This window comes from Seriola dumerili, unplaced genomic scaffold, assembly GCF_002260705.1.
Source record: "Seriola dumerili isolate Sdu_G_001 unplaced genomic scaffold, Sdu_1.0 BDQW01000302.1, whole genome shotgun sequence".
Classification (NCBI taxonomy): domain Eukaryota; kingdom Metazoa; phylum Chordata; class Actinopteri; order Carangiformes; family Carangidae; genus Seriola; species Seriola dumerili.
In genome coordinates this window covers 1,011,197-1,038,399 of record NW_019174557.1, presented here as the reverse complement: position 1 = coordinate 1,038,399, position 27,203 = coordinate 1,011,197, and the positions used below count along the sequence as shown (strand labels likewise).

General features: G+C 38.8%; 4 protein-coding genes across 7 annotated transcripts; 3 read left to right on the top strand and 1 right to left on the bottom strand.

Moving 5' to 3' along the window:
• Positions 1-467: 467 nt before the first annotated feature.
• LOC111231507 (TRIO and F-actin-binding protein-like) lies at positions 468-7,488 on the top strand. 4 transcript variants are annotated; one of them, XM_022758617.1, is made up of 12 exons: positions 468-553; positions 905-953; positions 1,191-1,259; positions 1,495-1,584; positions 1,837-1,931; positions 2,653-3,298; positions 3,444-3,678; positions 5,206-5,317; positions 5,481-5,640; positions 5,851-5,961; positions 7,025-7,111; positions 7,238-7,488. In XM_022758617.1, the coding sequence occupies exons 2-12, from the start codon at positions 927-929 to the stop codon at positions 7,382-7,384; spliced, it is 1,779 nt and encodes a 592-aa protein (XP_022614338.1). In that variant the 5' UTR covers positions 468-553; positions 905-926; the 3' UTR covers positions 7,385-7,488. The 4 variants fall into 4 exon arrangements, with proteins under 4 accessions (XP_022614338.1, XP_022614337.1, XP_022614339.1 ...); XM_022758616.1 differs by having other exon boundaries at positions 5,848-5,961; XM_022758618.1 differs by lacking the exon at positions 5,851-5,961.
• Positions 7,489-7,590: 102 nt separating this feature from the next.
• LOC111231508 (essential MCU regulator, mitochondrial-like) lies at positions 7,591-9,586 on the bottom strand. Its single transcript, XM_022758621.1, has 3 exons — positions 9,398-9,586; positions 8,020-8,178; positions 7,591-7,845 (listed from the first exon to the last, which is right to left on the bottom strand). The coding sequence occupies exons 1-2, from the start codon at positions 9,557-9,559 to the stop codon at positions 8,041-8,043; spliced, it is 300 nt and encodes a 99-aa protein (XP_022614342.1). The 5' UTR covers positions 9,560-9,586; the 3' UTR covers positions 7,591-7,845; positions 8,020-8,040.
• Positions 9,587-10,626: 1,040 nt separating this feature from the next.
• LOC111231506 (putative RNA-binding protein Luc7-like 1) lies at positions 10,627-18,678 on the top strand. Its single transcript, XM_022758615.1, has 10 exons — positions 10,627-11,221; positions 11,730-11,824; positions 12,595-12,693; positions 13,467-13,577; positions 14,200-14,343; positions 14,785-14,961; positions 15,111-15,277; positions 15,364-15,393; positions 16,025-16,180; positions 17,473-18,678. Exons 1-10 carry the CDS (start codon positions 11,161-11,163, stop codon positions 17,708-17,710), a joined length of 1,278 nt encoding a protein of 425 aa, XP_022614336.1. The 5' UTR covers positions 10,627-11,160; the 3' UTR covers positions 17,711-18,678.
• Positions 18,679-19,929: 1,251 nt separating this feature from the next.
• cenpm (centromere protein M) lies at positions 19,930-25,554 on the top strand. The gene is made up of 6 exons (XM_022758674.1): positions 19,930-20,079; positions 21,224-21,300; positions 22,526-22,624; positions 23,049-23,128; positions 23,362-23,453; positions 24,975-25,554. The coding sequence occupies exons 1-6, from the start codon at positions 20,023-20,025 to the stop codon at positions 25,122-25,124; spliced, it is 555 nt and encodes a 184-aa protein (XP_022614395.1). The 5' UTR covers positions 19,930-20,022; the 3' UTR covers positions 25,125-25,554.
• Positions 25,555-27,203: the final 1,649 nt, after the last annotated feature.

Genomic DNA, 27,203 nt, shown 5'->3' with positions numbered 1-27,203 from the left:
ACACAGGTGAGCACTGTCCCATGACTTTCTGCATCTGTATAAATCACATGAGTGTTTGGAGGAAAATGGGTCATTCATACATTCATTCTAAAGTAGCTCCTTGATATTTATTTCAGCTTTTTCACCCCGGGCACCCCTCTCATAGAAGCACCTTGCAGTAAAAAGCCATTAGTTAGCACTCTATGTTTTAGGGCAGCATGTTCATATGATTTATTATCTTTATTATTAGATTCTAGGATGGTTCAAGCCAGTGTATCCTGCAGTCTCAGTGTTGCAGCGTCACACATATAACTGCTGAGCCAACAAACACAAAGGGATGGATGATCGCAAAATGAAGAAATTTAAATTCTGTTATTTCCGTGCTGTGAATCACACGCAACCACGCAGTTCATTGACTTTCACACAACAATTCCATCTATAGTAATAAGAGCTATGTGTGACGACACTATGCTAACTTCCTCTTTCTGTTCACTTCACATTATGCTGTTTCGTCTTCTCAGTCTCTCTTATTTCTTTCTCTCCCCCACATCGGGCACAACATGATGCATGCGTGGTGAGTATCTTCTGTTATACAGCACCTGCTTTCTTACAACTCAGTCTAAAATTTTTTTTCATCAGTTCCTCTTTCTCTTCCCTGTTCCCACTTCCCACTGTTTTACAATGACGATCACGGTTTTCAAAAAAGACTACACCTCTTCCTTTTTTTTACGCTCCCATTCTGCATATTGTTTCCTACATTTCATGCTTCAGTATTTTGCCTGCCTCTCTGTGCATGCTTCACAATGATATCGCTATCTTACCAAGACATGTTCGTCTGCCACGACACTTTCTGTTTCCTGTAATTTCACAATCAAACTACTACAGAATACTTTTAAAGAGCTTGTGCTTCATACTTTAATTGCAGATGTGGTTACTTGAAGGGTTGGATGTCCAGACTGGATGAACATGGCAAGGTAAATAAAAATTTTTGCAACAATTTTAGTTTAATTCATCCAAAATGAAGTTATTGTGGTATTCTAGCATCCTGTACTAACCACAATGTCACATTCACAGACAGACAATGCAAAACCAAAATAAGACATGATGTTTAAACTATCCAGAAAAGCGACCACTTGCATCAAAATGTCGATGTGTTCTAATCTTATGCCACGCAATAATTTGATTGTCCGTGTTTATTGTGTTTTGCTCAGTGGAAGAAACACTGGTTTGTTCTGGGTGACACTTCTCTGAGGTTCTACAGAGACTCGGAGGCTGAGGAGGTATGACCTGATAGGTGACATAAAAGTATGTCCTTATTTGTCAGAACATTTCCTATATTTTAATCTATAACAATTAATTTCAATCTGTATGAGTTGAAAGGGTTTTATGTATAAGGTTGCCACTAACGTCTGTTTTCCTAAAACAATTCTATATGATAAATTCATTCTTCTTTGATGTTTGGGCTGAAGAATTATTTGACCTGATTGAATCTGAGCTCTTCTCATTGTGCTGCAGTCAGATGATCTGGACGGAGAGATCAACCTGACATCCTGTGTGCATGTGTCAGACTGTGACATAGAGAAGAGCTATGGACTCCAAATACAAGTGTGTATTTACTGTACTTTTTTTTTTGCTCGTTTTGTAAAGTGCACCACAAGGCAGATGGACAGTCAGACACACCCCCCCCCCCCCCCCACCCCATTTCCACATCAATTTCATGTTTTGCTGCTTCCTGTTTAAACAGTGTGGTGTGTGTGTTGTGTGTCTGTGGCTGGGCCTGAGTGCGTGTGTGTGTGTGTGTGCGCGCGCGCGCACGTGTGCGTGTGTGTCTTCGATCTGCCTTTTGATCTCCTCCAGACAAAGAGGGCAGTGTTCACTCTCTCTGCTATGACCTCCAGAATACGGCGGATGTGGGTGAAGTTACTAAAGCAGGCGATCCAGAATAACACGCAGTGAGTCTGACTTTACCTTTAATGTAGTAAATAGCAACATCACACTGTAAAAAATACTTCATTGCAAGTCCTACATTAGTATAGAAATACTATGTATTATAATTTTTATTGCTGATGCCTTAATAAAAAAATCATATTTTTATAAATCCATCAAGTGTTTTGTATGTAAGGCCATGTAAATGTAGAGGAGTAAAAAGTACCTAAACTTAAAAAAATACAGATTGTAGTAATGTAGACCTAAGATAAAACAGAGAAAAAGAAAAGGGGTTAAGAGACGCAAGGGTCAAAGGCAGTGGACAATTCATAGTTGACCAACAAGCTACTGCTACTATAAAGACACATTATATTAAATAATGTGTGTGCCTGTGTCAGTTTACACACAGACTTCACTGGCCATGTACCTTGGCTCTTCATGGGTCCTATGTCTTCTGTAATAGAACCAACATAGTAGGTCTACATATAGGAAATAACATAGGGAACAAGATAAATAAATTACACATTATGAGTAGTGATAATATTATTTGTTCATATTACTGCAAAATATACAAAATTCCTGAATGTAATTCATTAAATATGAGTCACATAGATGTGAAAATTCCTGAACACTGTGAAGAAATGCCGACGAAGTGACTGGGTGGTCTGTCTGCAGTGAACCCCCTCTATCATCTTTCTTCTGATGTGTAACCCTACTCTTCTTGTCTCTCCCTCATTCTGACCTCAGCCAATCAGACACCGGCAGCGAGAAAGAGAACTCCCTCTCCCGGAGACCGTCGTCATGCCAACCACTCGCTCGGTTCACCAGCAAAGACTCTGGCTATGAACCTACCACTTCCACCTCCACCACCACCACAGCTGCAAACTCCCATCAGGCCGACCGCCACCACCAAACTGTAGAGGGGCATCCGGACGCTGACATATCTCCAGCCAGTCAGAGAGGAGAAGGGGAGGGCTGGGACCGCGAGCAAGCGAAGCGATTAGAGGAGCGGAACAAGTGGTTTGAGGAGGGAGTGCCCTTCAGTGAGATGGGCAGCAGGTGGGACTCCATGGAGCTGAAAAAGGGGAGTGTACCTGTGCCTGTCATCGAAACCATGGACTCAGTGGTCAACAGGAAGTGGGCAGAGTTCGAAACGCTGTCATTCGGGGACATGAGTGCGCAGTCTCTCATTGGTGCCCAGGCAGATCAGTCAAGCACCCCACAGGCATCACAGTCACTAGTTAGCTCCCAGACTTATCAGTCGAGCCGTGAGGATGCTGAACACTCTGTCAATGGTTCACAAGCTGATTTAACAAGCTCAAAGGGGGCTCCTCCATCTATAAATGATGCACAAACTATTCAAACAAATACAGCCGAAGCCCTTCAAAAGGAGGTAAGAAGGAACTTAAAGTCACTCCATTAAATAATTACAAAAGTAATGGGTAGAAACACTAGTAAGACATTCCTTTAAAGTCTTTTCAATGCAAGGAAATTATGACGTTATTCCCCCAAACATTTTCTGCAAATCTGTCTCCCAGGCCCACTCTCTTCGAAAGCAAGTGGAGAGCATTAAGAGAGAGCGTGCAGCCATGGGCTTTGAGTTGGACAGCCCATGTGGCCCTGGGGCCCCCTGTAGGGCCAGACTAGAGGCCATGGAAGTAGCCCATCGGAAAGCACTGCAGGAGCTGCAAGAGAAACACGAGAGGGAGATCAGGCAGCTGGAGGAGCAGAGAGACAAGATGCTGCAGGAGGAGAGCCAGGCAGCTGCTAATGGTAAGTCAGAAAGTAGTATTAAGCAACAGGAGCTGAGGAGATACAGTTTAACATGATTCAAGTTAGGTTAAGGGTTTGTTTTTTCTTAGCAGATGCTTTTATTATACTTACTCTATCACATTCTTGAGTTTGAAAGTTCATTATTGACCCTTCTTGGTAGTAAATATCTAAGGACGAGAGCTACAAGATGTGGCTGCAATCTGTCGACCTCTTGCTAAGAATTTTTTTCTAACAATAATATTTTTGAATTTTACATCACAATTCCCTACAAGAACAATTTTTACAGTTTCCATACTTGTACATTACCCCGTCATACCATAAGATTTTATTTCTGATTCTTTTAACTCACAATCCTAGAAATCTGTACTATAGCCTTAAATCCCACTGTGTTCCTGCTACTATCACTTCTATAAATTGTTAGAAACTCTTAATAAACAAAAATTTTTGTAAGTATTATTAGTTAAATATCTGGTTTTACATATCTGGGGAATGTGATAGTGAAGGAAGAAGTACTCAGATCTTTTACTTAAGTAAATATAGTTGTATCACAGTGTACAAATATAGTCTTACATGTTAAAGTCACGCGTTCAAAATTTTACTTGAGTAAAAAGTATTATTAGCAAAATATACGAGTTATAATTACTGATGTATTAATGCATACATTACTTATGTACACTTTAATGTTGCAGCTGGGAAAAGTTGGGTTTATTTTAACAACTTTATATACTAATAGGTAGTTTGATCTATAATAATACACCATAATGTATTTATTGATTATACTGTATTATTAACTCTGAATCTACAAAGTACTGGAACAGGTAACTAAAGCTGCCAAATAAAAGTATAGAATAGAGTAAAGAGTAAAAGGTGCTATGGTTCCCTCTGAAATGTAGTGGGCTAGAAGTATAAAGTAGCATGAAACTGAACCATTTAAGTAACCTACAACTGCCTCAAAACTGCACTTAAATACAATACTTAAGTAATTGTACTTAATGTAGTTATTTTCCACCACTGGACTGCGATTTATGTATCGACTGTATTATGTTATGACTGTATTTGTAAAAAATCCTGCAGAGAAGTTACATTTTGAGTTAGAAGACATGTAACCCTAACCCTACTTTGGGAATGGCATGCAGGACATTGAGTATTAACTAATACATTTTTCATATTTTTCATTTGATATGTAAAGTTAAATGTTAAGTGAAAGTGAAACTGTAGAAAATAGTTAATAAAGGCAGGACACATATAGAGAAGCCCCAGATGTTTCCAAGTGAAAAAGATGATTTTACCTGAAATGTTACCCTCAGGGAGGTGTTAAAAATAAGTAGTAGCCACTGCATTTTTGTACTTGTATTTACTGTATGTCTTTTAGAATAATTCTGTTTATAGATGATATGTTCTTGATATCTGTCCTCCATTAACTTCTTGTGTTAAAGTTAAATCTGTGTAGTGAAGCCAAAGATAATTTTCCACAATGTGGACAATTAAGTTCCTACATGTAACTAATTAGCCAACTGTTAATCAAAGCTATGGAGGCGCTGAGAGCAGCTCACAGAGAGGAGGTGCAGAGAGAGGTGGAGAAGGCCAGGAGGTTGTCTGGAGGCGCTGCACACGTGGATACTTCATACAGAGGGCACATGTAAGTCTATTACAGGCACTTTGTCATCATGCTGAGAGCATTCTCCATCTCACAGGCTCTCGCTGCAGGCTTAAGATGTTCTACACTCGACCATGACCCCTTGCATGATAATTTAGCACATTATAATTTACTCCACAACTCATGTGTGTTGTGTGTGTGTCAGGCCCCAGGCGGACGTCTTGCACAGTGAGTTAGATGTGCTGTCAGAACGCTACTCTCAGAGGTGCCTGGAGCTGAGCCGCACCGAGCAGAGCAGCAAGAGCCGGGAGACGGAGCTCGGCCACAAGGAGAGAGAGCTGGAGCTGCTCCGAAGAGAGAACCAGGTTTATATACAGTACATGACTGATATTATTCTGTTTTAAAACAATACCATGCCACTTTATTGATTAATATAATTGCCATCAGATTCTATCTTTTGTTTCTTTTAGGGTTACATTAAGAAATAAATATAAGCTACAACATTAATAAGCATGCTGGGTCACAATATTTCTTCATAGCATAGTCTGAGCTTAACGTTCTCTTTCATTCAGGAGCTTAAGGCCAAACTGGCGGAAGAGATCAGCCGCATGCGTTATTTCATCACAGGGCAGAGGTCGGACATGGTGTCTCCTGGCAGGGCCGAGCACACTGCGTCAGAAGTAGAGGTATTGATAGAAATCAAGTTCAATGTTTGTGACCTAATTAGATCCTACGCAATCTCAACTCATGTAAAAGTAGGTGATACTAAAGCATCTTAACCTCTTGGTGCAGCTCAGCCCAGTTTCATTTATTGCACCTGAAATATTAACCTGAAAATTGACTTTACTGTCATCATATGGAAGCAAAAAGTAACATTTGACTTATGTGCTGCGGGATGTCATTACCACTTTAAAAAAACAGATTGACCACAGTATTTTTACTGTTTGGTCTCGTATCCCCAATAGTGGCTCCCTGTAGCAGCACTGTCGCACCTTCCTTCTGTTTTTTCCTGGTGGCCTCATTTGTCTTGGGCATCTGTGGTTGGTCACATTCTTGTGCAGCAGATGCTGCCACCTACTGTCTGAACTACAGTGCATGTTTCAAAATAACAATCATCTACGTCACTTGTGCTACAATTAAAAAGTTATCTCTAAACATCCTGGCGTCCCAAACTGATTCAAATTCAAATATCTATTTAGACCTGCAATGATTAGCTGATTAATTGATTATTTAATCGACAGAAAATGAATTGGCAACTATTTTGATAACTGATAAATCATTTAAGTCATTTATCAAGAGAAAATGTCGAAACATTCTGTTTCTAGCATCTCCAATGTGGCACTGTGCTGCTTTTCACTGTTTTATTATATTGTAAATATACCTAAATATCTGGGTTTGGATTGTTGGTCTGGCAAAACAAGTGATTAGAAAACATCCCCTTCAGTTGTAGAATATTACGATGAGCATTTTTCCACTATTTTCTAACAAATTCTGAGGCTTACAGAATCAACAATATCCTTTAAATCACTTCTTAAACCCTTTTTAAGGTATTATTTGTTTCATCCTTTTTATCTTGTTATTCTACTTCATTCTCTGTATTTAAAGTGGCGTAGTTGTACTTAATTTAACTGTATTGCCTTAATTCCCTTGCCTTATAACTTTGGAAAATTGCTTTTTCAGTAAAGTTTATTATTTTTTTATTCATTATTCATGTGGTAAAACTAATTGGTCACATTTTACATCTTTCAGATACTGCTAAGAGCAAAAGACAATGAGCTGCAGTATCTTAAAAAAGAAATAATCTGTCTGCAGAGAGAAGTACAGTCTCTCAACAAGGTATGTTTTATGATCTGACTTCTCACATTATACAAATGATCAAAAATAATACACTCCTACATGTTGTAGATTTGCAATTGCTTGACTTTGATGTGTCCACCATATTTGTCTCAACCCTGACTGTAGGAGAAAGAAGCAGCTTATGACCGTTACAAGGAGGCATATGTAGAGCTGAGTGACATGAAGGGTCGTAGCCAGCTGGAGATGGGCTCCCTCAACGAACACTTGAGACTGGCCAACGCTGCACTTCAGGAGGGAGCAAGACAGACCTGACTAATGAGGATAACCATTTTAAATTTACATGGAAAATCAAAGACAGCAAGCCAATATAAAATATAACAAAATATAACAACAACATCATTATACTACAATAATATGTGTTGCTATGACTGGATATGACTTGTAAGAGTCAGAATAATTATGGAACTATTGTGTACTTGTAAACCACCATGCAAAGACTATTAAGATTAAATAACAAGTGTTTTCCACATGTAATTTATTGAGTCGATTGAGTTGACAGACACAAACATGCAAACAAGAGTGAGGCTATAATTAGCAGTTTTGACAGCCTCACATGATATGAGATTTCTTAAATGGTTCCAATGAAAACAAGATAAGTAGCAGAGGAGGGAGATGGGTGGAGGTAGAGGGATGTCTTTGGAAGTCAAAGTGCCCCATCTTCCCCATTGTCCCCGTGCTGGCTGGTATGCTCTCAGTCAGTATTGCAAAGCACCCTGTGGATGTAAATAAATAAAAAATGTCATCAGTTTTCAGCTGTTACCAGTTGTCATCCCTGCAAACATGCCACAAACTACACCCTTTCAACGCATAAGATTGTGCATAAAAAGGTCCAGGCCACAGTGTCTAAAGGTTAAATAAGGTGTGGCTAATGTACACTGTGATTTTACCATTCATTTTCTTTAGTAAGCTCAGTCATCGTCGTCGTCATCCTCAGGGACAAAGATGTCATGTTCCTCCAAAAGAGCGGCAAAGTTCTTGCTGATCAGAGTTCCAACATACAGGAAAGGCACCACCACCACTGTCATACGGATAAGACCAAATGGTGTCTGGAAAACATGAGGATGAAATGTGACATCAAAATTAAGGATTAATTTAAGTGTGGACCCAAGAACTGTCCAGATGACCAATCATAAAATCAGTCCCCATCTCTTCTTGCTATAGAGTATTTCAGTCTAGATTTAAGATCATGGGCAACGCAATGCAAAGCAAAGCAGAGAAAAGATGCTGGTGGATCATCTAGATGACAGGCATTGGGTGTAACAAAGCCAAAATCTGTCAGCAGTAGGCTATGTGAAACATTTCACAGGTTGGGTACTGCATTTACCTACCACTTCAAAGTGTTTCTAATTGAAAATGCTTTGAAATAAAGTATAATATTATACATACAGTATATATAGCTTTATGGGGGGCCTGCTTTTGAAGAGGGCCCCTGCCAAAATGTAGTTTAAAAACCTTCATTATTTCAGTGCATATTAATAATAAAAGTATCAAGTTAACCAATACTAATTTTTGGACATGGTAAACCTGAAAGCAGAAAAATCTGCAGAGAGTGGGAGGTGTGTGGGAGTGATAACGGGCCCGGTGCCTAATCTTTGCCTCTGGCCCCACGCATGTTATTTCAGCCATTAGTCCAGCGATTGTTAAACTGTTTTGGACAACTTCTTTAATTTGGCCTTTAGGAAGATTTTTCTGTTTTCTCCAATTATACAATAGTCTGAGAAAAGTTAGAGGCTAATGTGGATTTTTTCCGTTTGGTCGTAGATATTGGGGGATGTTTGTAAATCAACGAGTTGGTAATTGATATCGAATGTAGGGTTATTTTAGCCGCACAGTACAACAAAAATTAAAAATATAGACTTGTGTTCCCCTGATATGAGCATAAATCCTTCATTTTCCTCTAACAGTGTGACCTTTCTTGCCAACAACGCACAGCAGGGTGTGTAGTGTTTAGGTCAAATTGTTACTCGCTAAACAAAGCAGTCATTCAGGACCCGATCATCTAATTACACAATATTTCCACTGACAACATAAAATTGTCCACTTATAACAAAATCGTAAAAAGCTATGTATACGTTTTAGGAACTTCCTGAGAGTGCCCCATCGTTCGCGTAAACACACGTTTCATTGGTTGATTTGACTGGCTCAGCGAGTTTCTACCTTCCTATTGACCACAGCTGGTGTCAATTCAGAACTAAGCCCCGCCCATGCAGTTGCCTAATTTCTGGTCGGTTTATTCGTCGGTAACTGTGGCAGAAAAAAACTCACTTTATCCGGTTTCGGTAGGATTGCCCCCGAAGGCGTCGATACTGCAGTTCGGATTGGAGTCGTCCTGGGTATGTTTGATGCTTTCAAGCCAGTGTTACGGCTCATTATCGCCGTATTTCTGGTGGAAAGTCGCAGAGGGAGCCGCAGTATTCTCGTCGCCATTTCTTCCGGTATATGTGACTGACAGGGAGGGAGGGACTTGGATGATTTATCATGGGCGTGTGGGTGTTGACGTTTGGACACTAATAGTTATCAAAAATTTGGACGCAAAAGATAATTTATCAGGTGTACACTGCTATATATTTATAGATATTTGTGCCAGTGAAGTATTCGTACATATGATGTCACCAACTGCTGTTTTTTCATTTTTCAAATAAAAAATTGTGTATATGTTTAACAAGCCAGGATCTTCAACTAATGATATTTAAGTCCATTTGTTTAAGTTAATTTCAAGTGTCGAATTAAATCATTTAATAAAATAATGTTGGAGCCAGGAAAGATATCATCACTGATATAGACTACTCAAAATAACTGAGAGTAATCACAGTGAAAATTAATAAATTAAGTCTTACCATCTCTAAATTTTAAAAAATCACATTAAATAGTCTATATTTAAATATTTTCTACACCTCCATTTTAAGCTTAACCGATGTGAAATCTCTAGTATACTGCTTTAACTTGATTACAGTATTTAGTGCAGTAAATGTGACAGTTCAAACAAAACATTTCTGAACTGTCTGTTGCTGCCTGGTGTATTCCATATATCAAACATGTCTCCGATAGAAATGCTCATATAGTATACCAATTAGTCTCCATGAGATTTCATGTAATGTAATTTTCCATTTTCCACATTAGTAATTGTCGCTTTTGGTGTGATCAGGACTGTAACTGGGAACACTTAAGTCATGATCTCACTATTCTTTTCTGGGAACTTGAGGGTTTCATTAGAAGTTCACATTCTACGATTAAAAACTTGCACATGGTGAATATTTAATCAGCTAATTTAAGTGTGTCTAAACTAATTATATGTAAATATGAGTATTTTAAAGCCAGCCCAAATCGTTATAATATTATAAAAAAGTGTCATGCTTTGGAAACACAATTCACTCTCTATCATGTTTGTTATTCAAGACATTTATGTAAAAATTCATATTCATTTATTCAATTTTTTATCTTCACAGTGAGGTGTAACGTTACGACACCGACCAGCGCGCGAGGCCGACTGCAGCACTTCCTCGAGGCGGAGGAACGGGGGCGCGCTCCGCATGGACGCGCACGGACGGGAAGTGGAGAGACGGAAGAAAGGACGTTGAATAAACTTGCCAACTTCTATCTGACTGGCTAGAAATACAGTCGGAGACTATGTTACAGCACAATTGGCGTTTGATTTCGATATAAATTTAGCCGGCTAGCCAAACGCCCTGTCTGTATTCAGTCACCGCTGTCTCTACTCGACCAGCGGACTCCAGCAGTTTTCAAACAGACTTGCTCAACCGACCCGGAGCCGTCCAACGTTATAAAGTCACATTTATCTGCTAGTAAAGTGGTACTACAACCAGTAAATTGTACTGACGAGACACACAACTAACTCGCTGGCTCAGCGGGACTCGCTGGCTTTTTCTCCTTGTGGGAAAAGTTGTCCGCGGTGGTGGTGGCGGAGGAGCCGCGGACGAGGCCTGCAGTTGAGGAGGCTGCGTGTGTGAGGACCGCAGCTGGCGAATAGTGACTCACACGGCGTTATTTAGCTAAACATCCAGACAAACATGTCGGCCCAGGCGCAAATGCGAGCGATGCTGGACCAGCTCATGGGGACGGGGAGAGACGGTGAGCTCGGCTTGCCTTGGTTGAGATCAGCGTTTGATTAAAACCAGGGCAGGAGTTTTGAGTTGTTGCTAGCATTAGCCGGGGCGAGCTAACCAGTCTGCCACACAGGGAGGCATGCTTTAGAAACCAAGCTAGCTCACATGAGGATAGCCAGCCGGCTAGCTACCTGTTGTCTTTGAGTTTACATGACAAGTTCCGGTGTTATGAATATCTCATATAAAACCTATCTTGCTAATATTTTAACATTTTACTTGATCACGGTCAGTGTGCTCGTTTCTTCGTGGCTCCATTTCTTCCCACCAGATGTTGTCATTTTATCTGAGTCTATCCACAGCTAACTTTAAGCTTTACTGGTGAGGTTAGAGATGTATGACGCATTCATTACAAGTCTGACTCTGGGAAACAGTGATTTAGTATGTATCATGTTTTAGTCCCGGTGTCTGACTCGCTTAAAACGAGATTAAACGTCTTAACTCGTGTGTGTACTGTTCTGGTTTTCTTTTTACAGGAGACACCATGCGGCAGAGAATCAAATTCACAGATGAGCGGGTCTGCAAAAGTCACCTTTTGGATTCATGTCCTCACGACATTCTGTCAGGCACCGTGAGTATCATGTTTACACATATACTCCTGTACACAGAGAGCATTATCTTGTATCATGCAGTCATAAAGTGCAAAGACATTTTATTTTATTGGTTCTGTGTCCACTCCAGCACATTGGAAATGATACAGCAACTATATGGTGAAAGTACTGTATTCAACCTCTTTTATACAATTGTTTGTGTACATTATGATTTCAGGACCATGTTGCAAGCCAGTAATTGTAAATATACAGACAAAGCTACTAAGAGGTTACTTTTCATCTGCCCTTCATCCAAATATTTCACTGTCTTCAGGTTGAATTGAAGGCAAAATGCCCTGAAAAAAAAACGGAGTATAGCTGCAGTACAGGCCTTATCTAGCATCACAAGGAATGGTACCAAATGTCAGCTGATCTTTTGAATCATAGACTTCAGCCAGATTTTGACTGTTTAGGACTGAATGTAACTTTTAGCTTGTCTAATTACTTTCTGTTCCCTCAAACCGCTGAATTAATAAGGCTACAGTTTGCACACAGTTCATGCTTATAAAATCTGAGAATCATCAGTTGAACCTCAAAAGCACTATTTAATTTCAAATTCAATATGCTGAAGTACAAAGCCAACACAGATATGTGCTGCTGTCTCAATACTTTCTGGCTAATGTGATGCCATGTAAAATGCTCAGGAATATGGCTGCATTTTAACATTCAGGAGTTATTAGCTCAACAGATCTCAAGATGAGTGAAGTGACAAAGCAACAAAACATAATGCATTGGTGTCTGATTCGTGCAGAGAATGGACCTGGGAGAGTGTATGAAAGTCCATGACCTGGCCCTAAGAGCAGACTACGAGATTGCCTCCAAGGAGCAGGAGTACTTTTTTGAACTTGATGTGAGTACAATCACTCCTTAGACCATACTGAAAGGAAAGCTGTCTCAGTGATGTAAACCCTAGACGTGGGTGGACATCCATCACATTCACACTAACACCTCCCCTGATGTCCTGATGCTTCCTGCCTAAACAGCTGACTGTGGGAGGGGATTTAATGTTATGAAGCAGGTCACATCAGACTAGTTACTAGTCTAAGGACCAATGGTGTCGTATGCTTTAAAGATTGCGAATATGTCTGTGATAAACTTATTATAATATTCAGCTATATAAATAAAATTGACCTGACTTGAATAAGTGAGACACACACTGGCTTTGTTATTGTTATTGTTTCATCTCCAAGAATATCAGAGTTTGGTTTAAGTGGTGCTGTGGAGCTGTGATTGACTGCCTAAGAAGTTGGAGGTCTAATTTTAAGGATGGTTGAAAGCGTGGTGTAATAATGGGCAGACGTGTCTGACGGTGATTAGTATAAATACAGCAGATAAACTCTATTGGTATGCACTTCATAGTAGGCACAGACTAAACGGTAATGTGTGGATCATTCAATATATTGTAACACTGTTAAGAACTCTACTATCTTAAGTAAGATGAAATTCTAAAGATTTTGTTGTTTGAGAGAGTTTTACAAAAAGAGAAGAAAAATATGCATTTACATCAGATTTTTTGTGGCTATAAAAGTATTGTTTTAGCTACATATTCTTTTTATCTGCCATAAGGCATAGTGTATATTTTACACTTACAAAAACCCATGTATGCCATGTGCTTTCTTTCAGGCTGCTGAACACCTTCAGTCTTTTATTGCAGACTGTGACCGTAGGACTGAGCTGGCCAAGAAAAGACTTGCTGAGACGCAGGATGAGATCAGTGCTGAAGTGGCTGCAAAGGTGAAAAACTCACACTGCTGTCACAGTTAGTTGGATTAAGATAAAAATAACGTACTGTAAAATAAGAATCCATTGTTCCCAGAGGAGAAATTAATATATTACAGCAGCACACAGACAGGCTTGGAGGTTAAAAAAAGAGGCAAACAACTATTTGAATGAACTCAATAACAAATAAATACGATTAAAGAAATTAGAAAGGTAACATTAAAAAAAGCTACATACAGTATATACATTACAGTATCATAGACTATAGTGTAGACTAATTGAATTGTGCAAATATTTGTGTGAAAGAAATCCAGAAGTGCTAACTGTGGCAGCCATTTCTATAAGTATATGGTATATGTTTGAATAATAAGTATACATATAGTATATATATATAAAGTAAGTATAATATACAGTACATAGTAATATAATTAAGTATATAATACACTATCTGATCATTTATAATCAAGGACAAGGTGCAGGTGTATTATTGTTAAGTGCTGTGTTCTTAACAGATGATAATTAATGTCCTTTTGAAATTGGAAATTGACCCCAACTGTTGATCAAGAGTCTGTGGAAAGTAACATTCTTTATGTCTTAGTGCTCATTAACTTGTCTCTGTTTCTTCTGCCATGAAAAGGCTGAACGTGTCCACGAGCTGAACGAAGAGATTGGGAAGCTGCTGGCCCGGGCAGAGCAGCTTGGAGGTGAAGGAAACGTAGATGAAGCCCAGCAGCTACTGGAAAAGGTGGAGAAGACCCGGGCCTTAAAGAAAGAGGCAGAGGTCAGAAATTGAATCATTGCTTTTTTTGGGACAAGTTTATAGTGTTAGAATAGATACAATTGTTTTTACTTATGTGTAACCTGCCAGAACAGAGGTATTAAGTTTCTCTCAGTGGAGGCTTAATATAGTTTACAAAGCATTTTTAGAATTTGGTTCATGGTAAACTTTACCATACCCCCCTGGTCAAATACTTGCATCTCTCTCTTCTTACAATTGGAAAATTATAGAATCAGAGAGGAAAATATATTAATTCACCATCTATAACTTGTGTATTTTGAGTTAAGAGTGCATTGAGTTGGGTCAGAGTAACAAGCTGTCCTCCAACAATATCCTATACCAAGTCTGCCATGTTTCATAACAGAGCCTTGCATCACGAAACAAGTTTGAATTGTTAGTGTAATTTATTCCTGCTCCTTTGTGCTTAAACCGTTGTTCCTGCAGGATGTGTACAGAAACTCGATGCCAGCATCCAGCTTTCAACAACAAAAACTACGGGTGTGCGAGGTGTGCTCGGCTTACCTGGGTCTCCACGACAATGATCGTCGGCTAGCTGATCACTTTGGGGGCAAACTGCATCTTGGCTTCATTCAAATCCGTGAGAAGCTTGAAAAGCTAAGGGTAAGGGATGCACTGGAGCACACACATACTGCATGACTGTTGATCAGTAAGACCCATGAAGTGCACTGATCCGTTTAGTAGAAATTTGCATTTGCGTATGTTCACATACAAGTATTTTTCACTTGTGCTGTACTTTTCTTTTTAACCAGAAAGCTGTTATAGAGAAACAAGAACGAATGCGAGTGAGAAGACGAGAGGAACGCGAGAGGGAAGATGAAAGGGAGCGACAGTGGGAGATGGAGCGGGAGCGCGAGAGAGAGCGGGAACGAGAGCGAGAATGGGAGAGAGAACGAGAAAGAGAGAGGGAACGTAGGAGGTAAGAATTTTTTCTTCCTTACACTTCGTATGCAGAAGAAATGTGTCATCTGAAGACCGAAACTTTCTGGTTTCTCCTTTTCTTAGGTCAAGATCTAGAAGTGGAGACCGTTACAGGTATGTCTGATTTGATTAGTTTGTCTTGGTCAGAGATGTATGAAGAAACAAAAATTTCACACAATAAACATACTCGTGGTGCAGCATGGTGTTGTAGCTGTGTGTTAAGTGTACTTACAACTTATCGGACATTAAATATTTGTACATATTCCACACGAGGTTGGCATGTAGTGGTTTTGCTGTTGTGCAGGGATTTTGAGTCAGCGTCCATTGTTGGGTTAGTTGTGTGCCATGATATTATTTACAATACAGTGTATTATGTGAAGTCGTTTTAGCATTACACAGTATTATCACAAGGAATGTAATGGTATACAAAGCCAGTTGTGATAAAGCACTGTTGATATATTGGAAAAATTGTGAGATATATTTTTCAAATATTTGTGACTGGTAATAAAGTAAACATGAATTGTAACAGCACAGGTTAAATACACTTTTTCGATTTGATGAGGCTGCTGTTCAGTGTTATACTCAAAGTAATAACAGTAGATTACCACCTCTGCTTCAGCATTAAAGCTTTATCTGAGAATCTCTAGCTTACAGCAGTGCAACCTATCTTTTTTTCACGTTTAAAAAAAAAAAAAAAAAACTGAAACCTAAAAATCTATCTTTTTGTAATAATTTATTTATCTAGGGATGGAGGCAGTTCATCTTCCCATCATTCAAGACGCCACCACTCCTCTCGTTCAAGAGAAGAAGGTGGAGAGCGGGATCGAGAGAGAGAGAGGAAACACCGACACAAGGACAGACATCGCTCACGCTCACACTCTCACAGGCACAAAAAGAAGAGGTGAGGCTTTTATCCTTCACTGAAACCTACATACAGCATCATTAGGACAGGAGTACTGCTGCGAAAGTGCCCATCCTTAACTAATTTAAATAGGTCATTCAGCTACACAGTTCACAACGTGTAAGCAATGATCACACATCAGCACATCACCTCACATTCAGCACACATGGACCTAGTGAATGGAGGCAAAGTCAACAGGAAGTTGACAAACAACAAGTGGTGAAGTCAGAAGTCTCATCGGATGTAAATGTTTGAATTAAATTTTGTTGACTTGTGAAGAAGTTCACCTGATATCCAAAGCAAAATGGAATTGGCTCAAGCACGACTCTGTTCAGTTATTTATAAATGTATTAAGTGCTGAAACATTTAGTCTATTAATGAGTTAGTCAATCAAGGTATAGTGTGTACTGTAATCGATTATTTATTCGAGTCAGTTTTCAAGCAAAAAGTTGTTACAGCCACTGACAACCATCCAAGAATTAAATGTATAACCATAGCTATTAATGTTGGATGTGGAAATGTAGGGATATTATCTTACAAAATGTCTTGTCCCAGTCCTTCATTATGATTTGATTTACATTCAAAGCCACTGTAAAATACTCTGTGAAAACCACCTGTGACCACATTATAACAGTATTACTGCGCTCAACAAAGTGTTTCAAAATGTCAGATTTTGTTTTGGAATTTTGACTTGCTGTCTCTGCAATCTTACTGGCACCCAAACTCCAAGAGAAGAAGCCGGAGCGATATCCCTGCGCAATTTAAAAATGAACCTGTCCAGAGTCAAACACCACTGTACCAACAAAGAGGAGTGCTAACACTACTTCAACAATTGCACAGTTAATGGCAATGTCAAGATAAATGTTAATAATAACCCCAATCTTTAAACATGCTTTCCACTGCACCTGTGTTATGCTGCATCTGTATGTTGCTTGGCAAACATTCTACTAAATGTTGCTGAAGCGCTACATTGCTTGATGCAAGAGTAATTTTTTTTTCCAGTAAATATATATCAAAATTATAAATAATTACTAAGTTATTGCATTTTTTGTTGCTGTTTAATAAACTGTTAATGATGAAATGTCCAATTGAATTATCACTGGTTACACCCAGCTAGTCTGACTTGCAGACATTAAGAATCGTCTTTCTACATGTGGACCACATTTCAGAAACAATTGTTGAACTAAAATAAAGTGCATCATGTCCTCGTCTCATGCCATGTGTGTTTTTCATGTTTGGTTTTTTTTTTTGTTTGTTTGTTCGTAAATCTGTGGCTGGTTGTTTTTCCTCAGATCCTCTAGAGAGAGATCAACGCACACCCGCGACAGAGAGCGCTCGTTGTCCCAGGAGAGATGGAGAGAGGGTGCGGCAGATGGATGCCGTGAGGACAGGGCGGAGTACGGAGAATGGGAGGACAGGGAGAGGTCCACCTCCCCGGACACGGCCAGGGGAAGGGAACGAGAAAGATCCCTGTCGTTTGAGCGGGACCGACGCTCCAGCTCCGAGGAGCGAGAGTCTGGGGAGATATGAACAGGAGGGGATGCCTCCAAAGTCTTTGATTTGGATATATTGTTTAGTAAAAGGAGCATGGAGAGATGAGAGTGAGTTGGTGCGGGTGTGTGTGTGTGTGTTGGCTTTGTATGTGTGCTAGAACTGGGACATGTACATTAGAGCAGGGGTGAATGGTGAAAACTTTACAAGGGGATGAACAGGTTCAGCGGTGGCAGTCAAGGAAACATGCAAAGCAACTTTTATAAAACTGTGAGGCTAGAGTGACCTGGAACCAGTACAGTCATATTTTCACGCCATCTTGTCAATCTATGTACAGTTGACGGTGATGAGAGGTGACTGAGTGAAGAGTCAAAAGCCCTGCTTAAAGTCTGTTTTTATTTTACTCACACAAAGTGCTGTTATTTTTTTATCATTAGTTGGACATTTTGTGTTATTACTGTTATCCTGTTCCATTATTGGTTTCAGTAGCTGTGGATTTATTCATACGGGTGGGACTCATTAATGTGGCATAACCCTCACAGTGATGTTTGAAATGAGCTGTGAGTGACTGAAGGCACTACTGATGTTTGTCTTTCATTTGCTGCCTTCAAGCCATAACAATCTCATTTGGGAAATCTGATACACATCCTTGAGCCTGACTTTAATTCATGATACAATGGTGAGGCCCTAAAATAAACTTAATTGTTCCCCTAAAAGAAGCCCCCACATATTTCCACTCATTTCCTGACATATGAAGGCATATAGATGATGTGCATAGTTACATACTGACAGTTAAAGGCCCAGGGACTTGTGTCCTGCTTGCTGTGATACAATCTGGATGTACAGGGAGGGATTTACTTTCCTGTGCCACCATAGAGTGAATAAAATTTTCTGCTTCCATTCAAACACAATGTCTTCTGTTTATGCATACAGCTTGATCAAGACAAGCATTATATATTATTTGTGACACATTCATTTGTCATTTTATTAGGTACACTTGAATAACGTGACATAATACAACTCTTCGTTCTATAAAGTCTACTGTAATGATGCCTATAATTTTAAAGTTTTCTGACACTGTCAGAGGTTAGTTAAATTATATTTTAACAATGAGGTCATCGTGAGTGATATGTTATGAGGTGGTAAGATTCTACCCCCCTTGTGTATGTAAATAGATAGGATCATAGGATCTCCTTTAACTCTTGACCTCAGAAATAAATAATTAAATTTACACATTTCTCACAATGTCACCAAAAGCTGAACATTATGAGGTTCATAAAGGTAGATGTTCTGGATGGGCTGTTGTACTGGGTTGTATTAGACTGTACAGGTTTATCTAATGGAGCCACTGAGTGTACATACACATATAAAGAAATATTTCAAAAAGGTATATATATATACATATATGTTCTTTTCTATGTAGCCTGTTGACTCATTTATCACTAGTACTAAAATGAGTTTTTTTTATGACATTCATGGAAAAAAAAAGCTGTTTGCTTTATGAAAAAAGTAACGCCCCAATCAGACCAGAAAGCTAATTTTATTGTAGAATTCATGGCTCATGATGATTTGTACCCCTACCTGCCATACTGAAGAGCAAAAGCAAAAGTCTGAGTCCTTACCTTAGACACCTGCTGTATTGAAATCTTGTGTTATCAAGAACCAGTATTGGAGGACGTATTCAGATACTGTACCATTACCACACTGTAAAAATACTATTTTCAGTAAAAGTCCTGCATTGAAAAAGCTACTTAAGTAAAAGTATTATCAGGAAAATCTACTTAAAATATCAAAAGTAAAGGTACTTGATGAAGAGAAGTGCCCCCTTTGAATGTGTTTGTAAATTCTGATAATAGTACATCACAATTACCGGGAGCCCAAACTGCCACCTTCACCTTGTTTTGTCCAACCAACAGTTCAAACCTCAAAATTTAAAATACATTTAATTAATAAAACTATTAACGTGACAGGCAGAAAATCCTAACATTTTAGAAGTAGGAATCATGAAATTTATGGCACCTCTGCGGAGGAGAAGTAGAAGGTTGCATGAAAACATACCTCAAATTTGTATTTTAAGTACATTACTTTCAGTGCATATACTTAGTTGATAACAGCATTTTACGGACAAAGTACAGTCTGTGCTTGGGGCAAATCATGACCAGTGAGGTGCAGGACACGTAGCAGCCTGTAGGTGGCAGAAGATAACCGGTCATGAAGTGAGTACGTCATGACGTCAGACGCACATTCGGAAAAGAAGCGCGAGTGAAGATGGCCTGACCAGAGTCTCCACACTGTGTTTATTAAGTTGACAAAACCGAGACTGTTTTAAGTGTTTTATTTTTTAAATCAGGATGTCGTTGCTGAAACCCTTCAGTAAGCTGCCTGGTTTGAACACAGCGAACATCTTGGTGAGTCAGTGTTTCATTAGCTTTAACTGTGAACCGCCGCAGAGCTTAACCGCTGTGTGAATAAATATTTGTGTTTTAAAGTCACTTAAGTTAGGTCAGTCTTCATTTTATACGGTTACAATTACACTTACGCGGAAAAATCGTGTTGCTTTATCCTTATACCTTATACTTAGGATTGTCCGTGAACTGTTATGTAACTATTTTACTGTTCTGGACTGAATAGATACTTTACTTTTATCAAAACAAAGCATATGTATAGTACTTGCCGTCCTCTTAAATGTATATACTACCTGACAAAATGATGTACTCAAATTTAAAAAACGTTCGTTGAACACGAAGCTAACCCCCGACACAGCAGTTCAAAACAATATGTTCCGTGATAAAGTGGTTACCAACCTGGGTGTATTGCTTTATTTGAAGTTGTCAGATGTTGAAAAAGTTGGGAACCACTGCCCTAATCATATGGTGTGTGTTACAGAAGAATAGTATCTTGTTGTAATCGAGAGATGTTTCAAAATGTATGAAACTGGCCAAAAATCTATTTTGACCCTGGACATTTGTGTGACACGCAGTGAAAGTTGCCATCATGAAGTGCAGGAAGAATTGTACTCCCATCCATTAACATATAGTGTGAACAGTGTATTATTTTCATTACGGTGGTGGAGTCCAATACCACAATGTAACAGATAGTCAAATGTACTGCTTTCAAAATTTTACCCAACAATGGAAGATATGACAAATGAAAATGTATTTTAAAAGTGGCTTCTTTCAGAGTGTTACATTATTGATGTGTTAATGTATGTACAATGTTTCAGTGTTTTTGGACCTGATCCAAGTGATGTCTGACAACTTTTCTATTTATATCAATACATTATATTTATTTAAAGTGTATGCTGTCAGATGAAATCAAAAATTATTTCTCTCTGAAATACAGGGGGGTAGAAATAAGTTGCTCATAATGTAAATACTATGGAATTGTACAGAAGCTCTGTAAATGAGTAAATATAGACTACTGTGTTGGGTCATGTTTTAAAATGCATCAAACAGATTCAAAAGCATACTTTTGTACTTCTGTTATGGCTGTGAGTAATATTGTAGTGTTATCATCAGGTTTTGTGATGACCCCGAGTGTTTTTTCCTCCAGCTGGTGGAAAGTGAGGAGCAGTTTCAGCAGAATTTAGCAGACACTCTGGTGGAGGAGACCGCTGTCACCGTGAATGTGTGAGTATTGCTCCGTCCTGTTAAACTGCTGAAGTCAACTCTCTGACGCAGGAAACTGTCATTAGACACACAAGTGGAAACACCATCTGCATTTCTGTTTTGTATTATTTATTTTTAACCAGTACAACTTTACCACTTTTATTTAGTAACGATTGACTTTTGATAATGCAACAGTTGGTGAACATATTGTCTCTTTACATTCTTTCTGTAGTTTATATCTTCTGTATAATTAGCAAACATATGTTGCATGCATTAATTTTTTAACTCGAGACTGTTCACCACTGTGTTCATTGTATATTAGAGTTATCGTAATTAACTGTTTCCAACTGGTAAATGATGTTCACATCAAGTGATAAATACAAACGGGAAACGCTGAAAGATCCGCTGTCCGTCTTGGTACTTAAAGGTATAATATGTAACTTTTCCACATTAAAATATCTAAAAATCACTAAACCTACTGTATGTTATATATTTTGTTGAGTGGTGTACTTACATTATCCCAAATGTTTCCGATAATTTTCAAACCTAAAGAAAGCTGTAATTTTCATCAAGGTCATTTTTACACATTTTTACAATACGTTTTTTAGATCTTGGTCGTTTTCAACTATGTATTTTAACCAGTTGAAGGATTTTAGTCATTAGATGTGTGGATCTTAAGTTATCAGAGAAACAGTCCAAGCAAAGACCCTGCGTGACCCCTCGTAGCATTGAGGAAACACTGACTTTTAATATGAAACTGCTCTATTCAGTGTTTTTACCAGTTATGATCTCCTGGTCCATTTTGTTTTGGAGAGGAGCAGACTTCTGCAGATAATTCAGCTCTTGGTAAAAACCTCCTGAATGATTGTCACTGAAGGAATCTTAACCGAGAGAAGCTTACTGAAATTATGGCAATGGTGGTGAAGACAACAACTCCCACAATCCCATGCTCTGTCATATTGTCACCAAATTCCGTCTTTTCTTATTGTTTTCAATGAGAGACCTCTAGCGGCATTAGTTACCTTCTGTGCATTGTATACTAATATTGTCAATGTACAGTATTTTAAAGCTCGTTCAACCTTCTTGAGTTGTCATGACATGAACGCTTGCAAGTTGTAAACATGCGTATCTTTCCCATCTCTACCATTCATCTCAACTGCTGTGAACATAGCATTACAGACTCTGTTTGGTACATATCAGTGACCATGTTCAGCCTGACAACAAGCATGTCTATTGTACCAATCAGGAGACTAGCCAAGAGTCTCCCTCTGCCCATGGAGAACGAGGAGAGTCGTCCAAGAATAGACCTGGTGGTGTTCATCATCAACCTGACCTCAGAGCTCAGGTAACCCTCAAATCCTTACCCCGAAATATCTGCTCTGTATTGTAACTCTACTTGTGTGTTGTTTGTTAACAAGCCTCTTGCAAAGCCATATACATTAACCACAGCTCATCTGTGATTGAATTATTAGAGAAACTCAACTGCATGACATCCACTTCTTTGCTATCTAGAACTATCCAGTATTTCTTGATTACTCTGGCAAGTCTTTTATCTTGTTGCCAACACAGACTTTAAAACCCATCCACAGATGTTTACTCTGGTATTAAACTGGAAGACTGTTTCATGATTATGTAGAAAAGGGCTACTGACTTCTGTAGCATCGCTTTGTCTACATATTATGATTACTGTGATATCCAAGTATGAATAAATTGTTGCAGCATAATATAGTAATTGATACTGTGACATTAATTATTTTGTTTTGTGATAGTTTTCGCTCAGCAGAAGCTTCCCTGAAATATTTGGACCCTGGATATTTCCTTGGAAAAGTCTGCTTCATGGTCACTAATGGTATGGCAATGAGTTAAATCCTGTAAGTATTTGTTTTCAATCCTGAAGGAGGAAAAAGTAGCAGTAAAAGGATGAAATGGAGAGAAAATGATCTAAGATGGCTCATTTTTTACAATTTATAAACCTTATTCTTCCTCATATTTTTGGAAAATTACCAAGTCTTAGTTTGACGTTTTCTGTGTGTCTCTCTCCGGCTGGCCTCTTATATATTCATATTTTTCTGTCTTTTGTAGCTCGTAACGCTTCAGTCCCCACAGAGCGTCTGGATGCTGTCAGAAAACTGGCTGCATCACTCCATTGCCCCCTGCTGTTTGCAGAGGATCAGGTTTGCATCAACTCTTGTAACAAACATTGAGGATGGTTTAAATTTAAGACGTCATTTCAGAGACAAACACATGTAGCAGTGAAATGTGGCTTGACAGTGCGCACTAGGTTTTAGCTATTGAATGATTTCTCTTAATAATGTCAGCTATATAATGTTTTTGTTCCTTATTGCAGGATGTAGTGAGACCTTAGACGTCTACAGACTAAAAGTGGGATTGTTGACAAATGCAAATAACAGGGTGTTTTTGTAGAGTTTGAGTCAGGACCATCAGATCTGTTGTGAACACCGTCCCCACTGCTAGCTACAGAGGCTATAGGAGAAGGCTCATTAGCCGTGTCTCAATTCAGGGGTCATATCCTTCAAAGAAAGCAGTCTACGAAGATGAGGCCTTTGTAACCATCGTCGACCGCAAAGGCCGAACTGAAATGAGACATCTCATCTACAGAAGATTTTCTATTTATCCTTGACTCTGTTTTATTTGCTGACTTATTCTGACTTTGTGACTCCGTAATGATTCATCACTGGCGTGCAATGAAACATGGGATAGGAAAACTAAGGATGCATGTCATTTGAAACATTTGAAAGAGCCATGAAAATGGGACAGCCTTGTTGCACAGCTGTGACGCAATCGGTCTTTGAACCCACCTTCGAAGGATGCAGCCCTTGAATTGAGACTTAGCTATTGCGTCATCATTTGTGTTTTTTGCCTGGAAACCAGACCAATCTGCAAGAATATGTGTGTTCGCTCTCGCAGAGACAGGTTTTCTTCCATCCTGAGACAGATTGGGCAAGTCTCAAACATCTATCTCTGGGGTGGTTTAAATACGATGACTGACGGAGGAGCGCTGCTGAAGCGTTTTTGTTAAAAACCAAGCTGGCTGCCGCTGATGTGGAGAGATCTGCTGAATCTATCACGACAGTATTAACCAAACCGGATGGTACATTTTCTCTAAAAGATGAACGAACAACTGCACTCACCGCGTTTGTTGATAAGGAAGATGTGTTTTCCATTCTACTGACAGAATTTGGTAAAAGTTGAATTTCCCAGCTGTCCTGAGCCTGTGCTACACCTACACCTACATCTATTCAGTTATGTCTAGTGGAATTTTGGTCTGCGACTGTTGATAATGTCACTCGAATCGAAAATACACTGAGAGTTTCATTTTCCCATTTGCAAATGCAAATTGGTCTGGCGATGCCAAGCTAGTCGATTTCAGCAAAAGCACTTTAATGAACTTGAATGAATTAATCTTTTTAAATTGGTTAATCCATCTATCCATTTTCTGCCACTTATGCATGTCTAGGTTGTGTTAACTTAATTATATCATTACAAATTGTTGTTATATACTGCTGCAAAGCACTGAACAAGACTGTGATGCAATAGTAAATTATTCTAGGGCATTTTTGGATTATGTAGCTCAAAGTTTCTGCTGTTAGGGAACAATTTAACACCAATTGTTTCAACTGTGTGTTTTTTCTGTTCCTTTAAAAGAGGTCTTGTGTAATGTTCCTCCCCTGTAGACTCCAGATGGTGTGACCAATGCTGCAGAGAGGCTGCTGACCATCCTTAAGGTGGCAGCCGGTCTTGTTCCCATGGCTACTGCTCTCTACCTGTCCAACCTGACTCGATGCACCCTTCCTCCAGACATCGACCAGCCCAGCTTTGATTAGCTCCTGTGGCTGTGATCATCCCTGATTTTGTCATGTATATATTTATTCGTAGTGGTGTACTGCAACTGTTGACACATAGCAATCGGATTAGTATGGTATTTCTTTGTTATTCATTTTACATTACATGTTTCTGCTTGGGCTTTTAGCTGCTGGGTTCATTTGTTTGTTTTTTTTTGCTGAAGTGACCATCATTATAACTAGAACCTAATTCCATACTACCATTTTGAAGTGTCTTTTAAAATAAAATAATAATAAATCACAATTACTGAGCTCTCGGCTTAGTTATTGACAGTTCTCATTACTGTTCACAAAACATTTTAACTGATTAGCATATAGCAACAATAAATGTCTCAGTTTTTTCTGTACAATTCATTAGTCAGAGTCATTAGACTCTAAACTCCTGGTACACTCAGGTGATTCTAATCAGTTCCGCTGATTAGACCTTTTCTTAGGACTGTGTAGGTGTGTACAGTCTGAGCTTGATTGACATCTCCCTCACTTTCCTGTTTGCTTTGTTACACCTGAGAGGGCGGGACAAGTTAACACCTTTATAGTTTATTATTAATTTAGTTGGTCTAATCACTAATCACTGTAAACACCTGTGTGTGTGCAGTAGACAGACATTTGAAAATCAATGAGACATTTTTAACATCAAAACTTCAATACAAGAAAATAAAACATCTGTGATCAATAAAAACATGACTAATATATTGAAACTTTGGATGACTGAATTAGTGTAACAGTATAACAAAAACATTTGAATAATGAAAATATTAGCTGTAGGTCGTTGGCAGTGAATTCTGCCAGGTGTTTTAAAGTATGTGTTGCTGATTATTTGGATCTTATAAGCAATGGGATACTTAATTGTGCAATTTAATTTCCAATGAATTCTTAATGTTGAGTTTTATTCCACTTAATTTACAGTATAGCACTAAATTATTTAATAACTTCAAAAGCCATCTGTCTAAATTACGTGCCGTAGTGTGTGTGCCTGCTGGTGTGCCCTCTGCCTTCCCCTTTTCTTCAGCAGGTGACTCGGCATGGCTGATCACTGTGCAGGACCTGGAGCACCAAGACTGAGGGAGGAGGCTTGTCCGGTACAGAGTGGGCTATTCGGCAGCTCTCTTCAGTTTCAATGGTCAATGTCAATCTGAACAAAGCTTTTCAATTAAGATGAAATTCACATTTCCACTATTCAAAATATACATTCAAACTGCTCAAATTTAGGAAGGTCAATTTGGCTCTAAAAACCCAGGATTGCTTGTCCTTGGTATCCTGGGTTTTCAGATCTGAATATTATATTTTGAATTTGACTGGGAGAATTTTAACAACTGTAACTGAGCTTATTGAATTTGAGCAATTTGAATACCGATTTTGAATATTGGAAACTTGAATATCTTTTTTGTCTAAATTTATGAACCCTGAAAATATAAACAGCATATACTGAAAAAAATTGCATAGCTTTAAATTGATTATTGAGAATTTTGAAGGGAGGAATTCAAACCACATAAATTCAGATAAGAAATATTTCAGTGCTCTAAATTCAGTGATATTGAACTTAAAACATGAATTCAGTGGTGATTAAATTAGGCATCCAATTGCTTGTAGAAATGAAAATATGACCATTACTTTTTGCTTCCATGCACAATACTCCAGTTTTTGTTTGACACATAACAGTGGAACACAGTTCATTACTTTCGGGATCAGTTTGATTAATATAACTGTAAATGAGATTTACATTAACCAGTTTGTGATATGTATTGATTTATACCAGAAAATAACCGTGTTAATATACAGCAAATGACAACAAGCCCTGGTCGTCCAGCTATGTTGTCAATTAAGAAGTGAGTTTAATGATACAAAAATATCAAATATCAAACTCTCATTTCATTTTTGAAAATCTAGGATGCAGATGACATCATGCCTTCTCATTTCCACTCTTTAAACATAAAAACATGCTCTGTTTGTCACAGAATGGACAAATAACCAGCTGCTCTGGGAGGAGCGGGGAGAGGCAGAAGTGTGTGTCCCCCAGAGTGTGACCAGAGGCACTGTGCCTAGTGTCATGTCTGCATTTGC

Coding starts and splice junctions, on each gene's coding strand:
- LOC111231508 (XM_022758621.1), bottom strand. CDS start 9,559: ATGGCGACGAGAATACTGCGGCTCCCTCTGCGACTTTCCACCAGAAAT. Junction 8,179..9,397: donor TCCTACCGAAACCGGATAAA/GTGAGTTTTTTT, acceptor CATGTTTTCCAG/ACACCATTTGGTCTTATCCG.
- cenpm (XM_022758674.1), top strand. CDS start 20,023: ATGTCGTTGCTGAAACCCTTCAGTAAGCTGCCTGGTTTGAACACAGCG. Junction 22,625..23,048: donor AACCTGACCTCAGAGCTCAG/GTAACCCTCAAA, acceptor GTTTTGTGATAG/TTTTCGCTCAGCAGAAGCTT. Junction 23,454..24,974: donor TGCTGTTTGCAGAGGATCAG/GTTTGCATCAAC, acceptor CCTCCCCTGTAG/ACTCCAGATGGTGTGACCAA.
- LOC111231506 (XM_022758615.1), top strand. CDS start 11,161: ATGTCGGCCCAGGCGCAAATGCGAGCGATGCTGGACCAGCTCATGGGG. Junction 14,344..14,784: donor CCTTAAAGAAAGAGGCAGAG/GTCAGAAATTGA, acceptor TTGTTCCTGCAG/GATGTGTACAGAAACTCGAT. Junction 16,181..17,472: donor CACAGGCACAAAAAGAAGAG/GTGAGGCTTTTA, acceptor GTTTTTCCTCAG/ATCCTCTAGAGAGAGATCAA.
- LOC111231507 (XM_022758616.1), top strand. CDS start 927: ATGTCCAGACTGGATGAACATGGCAAG. Junction 1,260..1,494: donor GAGACTCGGAGGCTGAGGAG/GTATGACCTGAT, acceptor ATTGTGCTGCAG/TCAGATGATCTGGACGGAGA. Junction 5,641..5,847: donor TGCTCCGAAGAGAGAACCAG/GTTTATATACAG, acceptor TCTTTCATTCAG/GAGCTTAAGGCCAAACTGGC.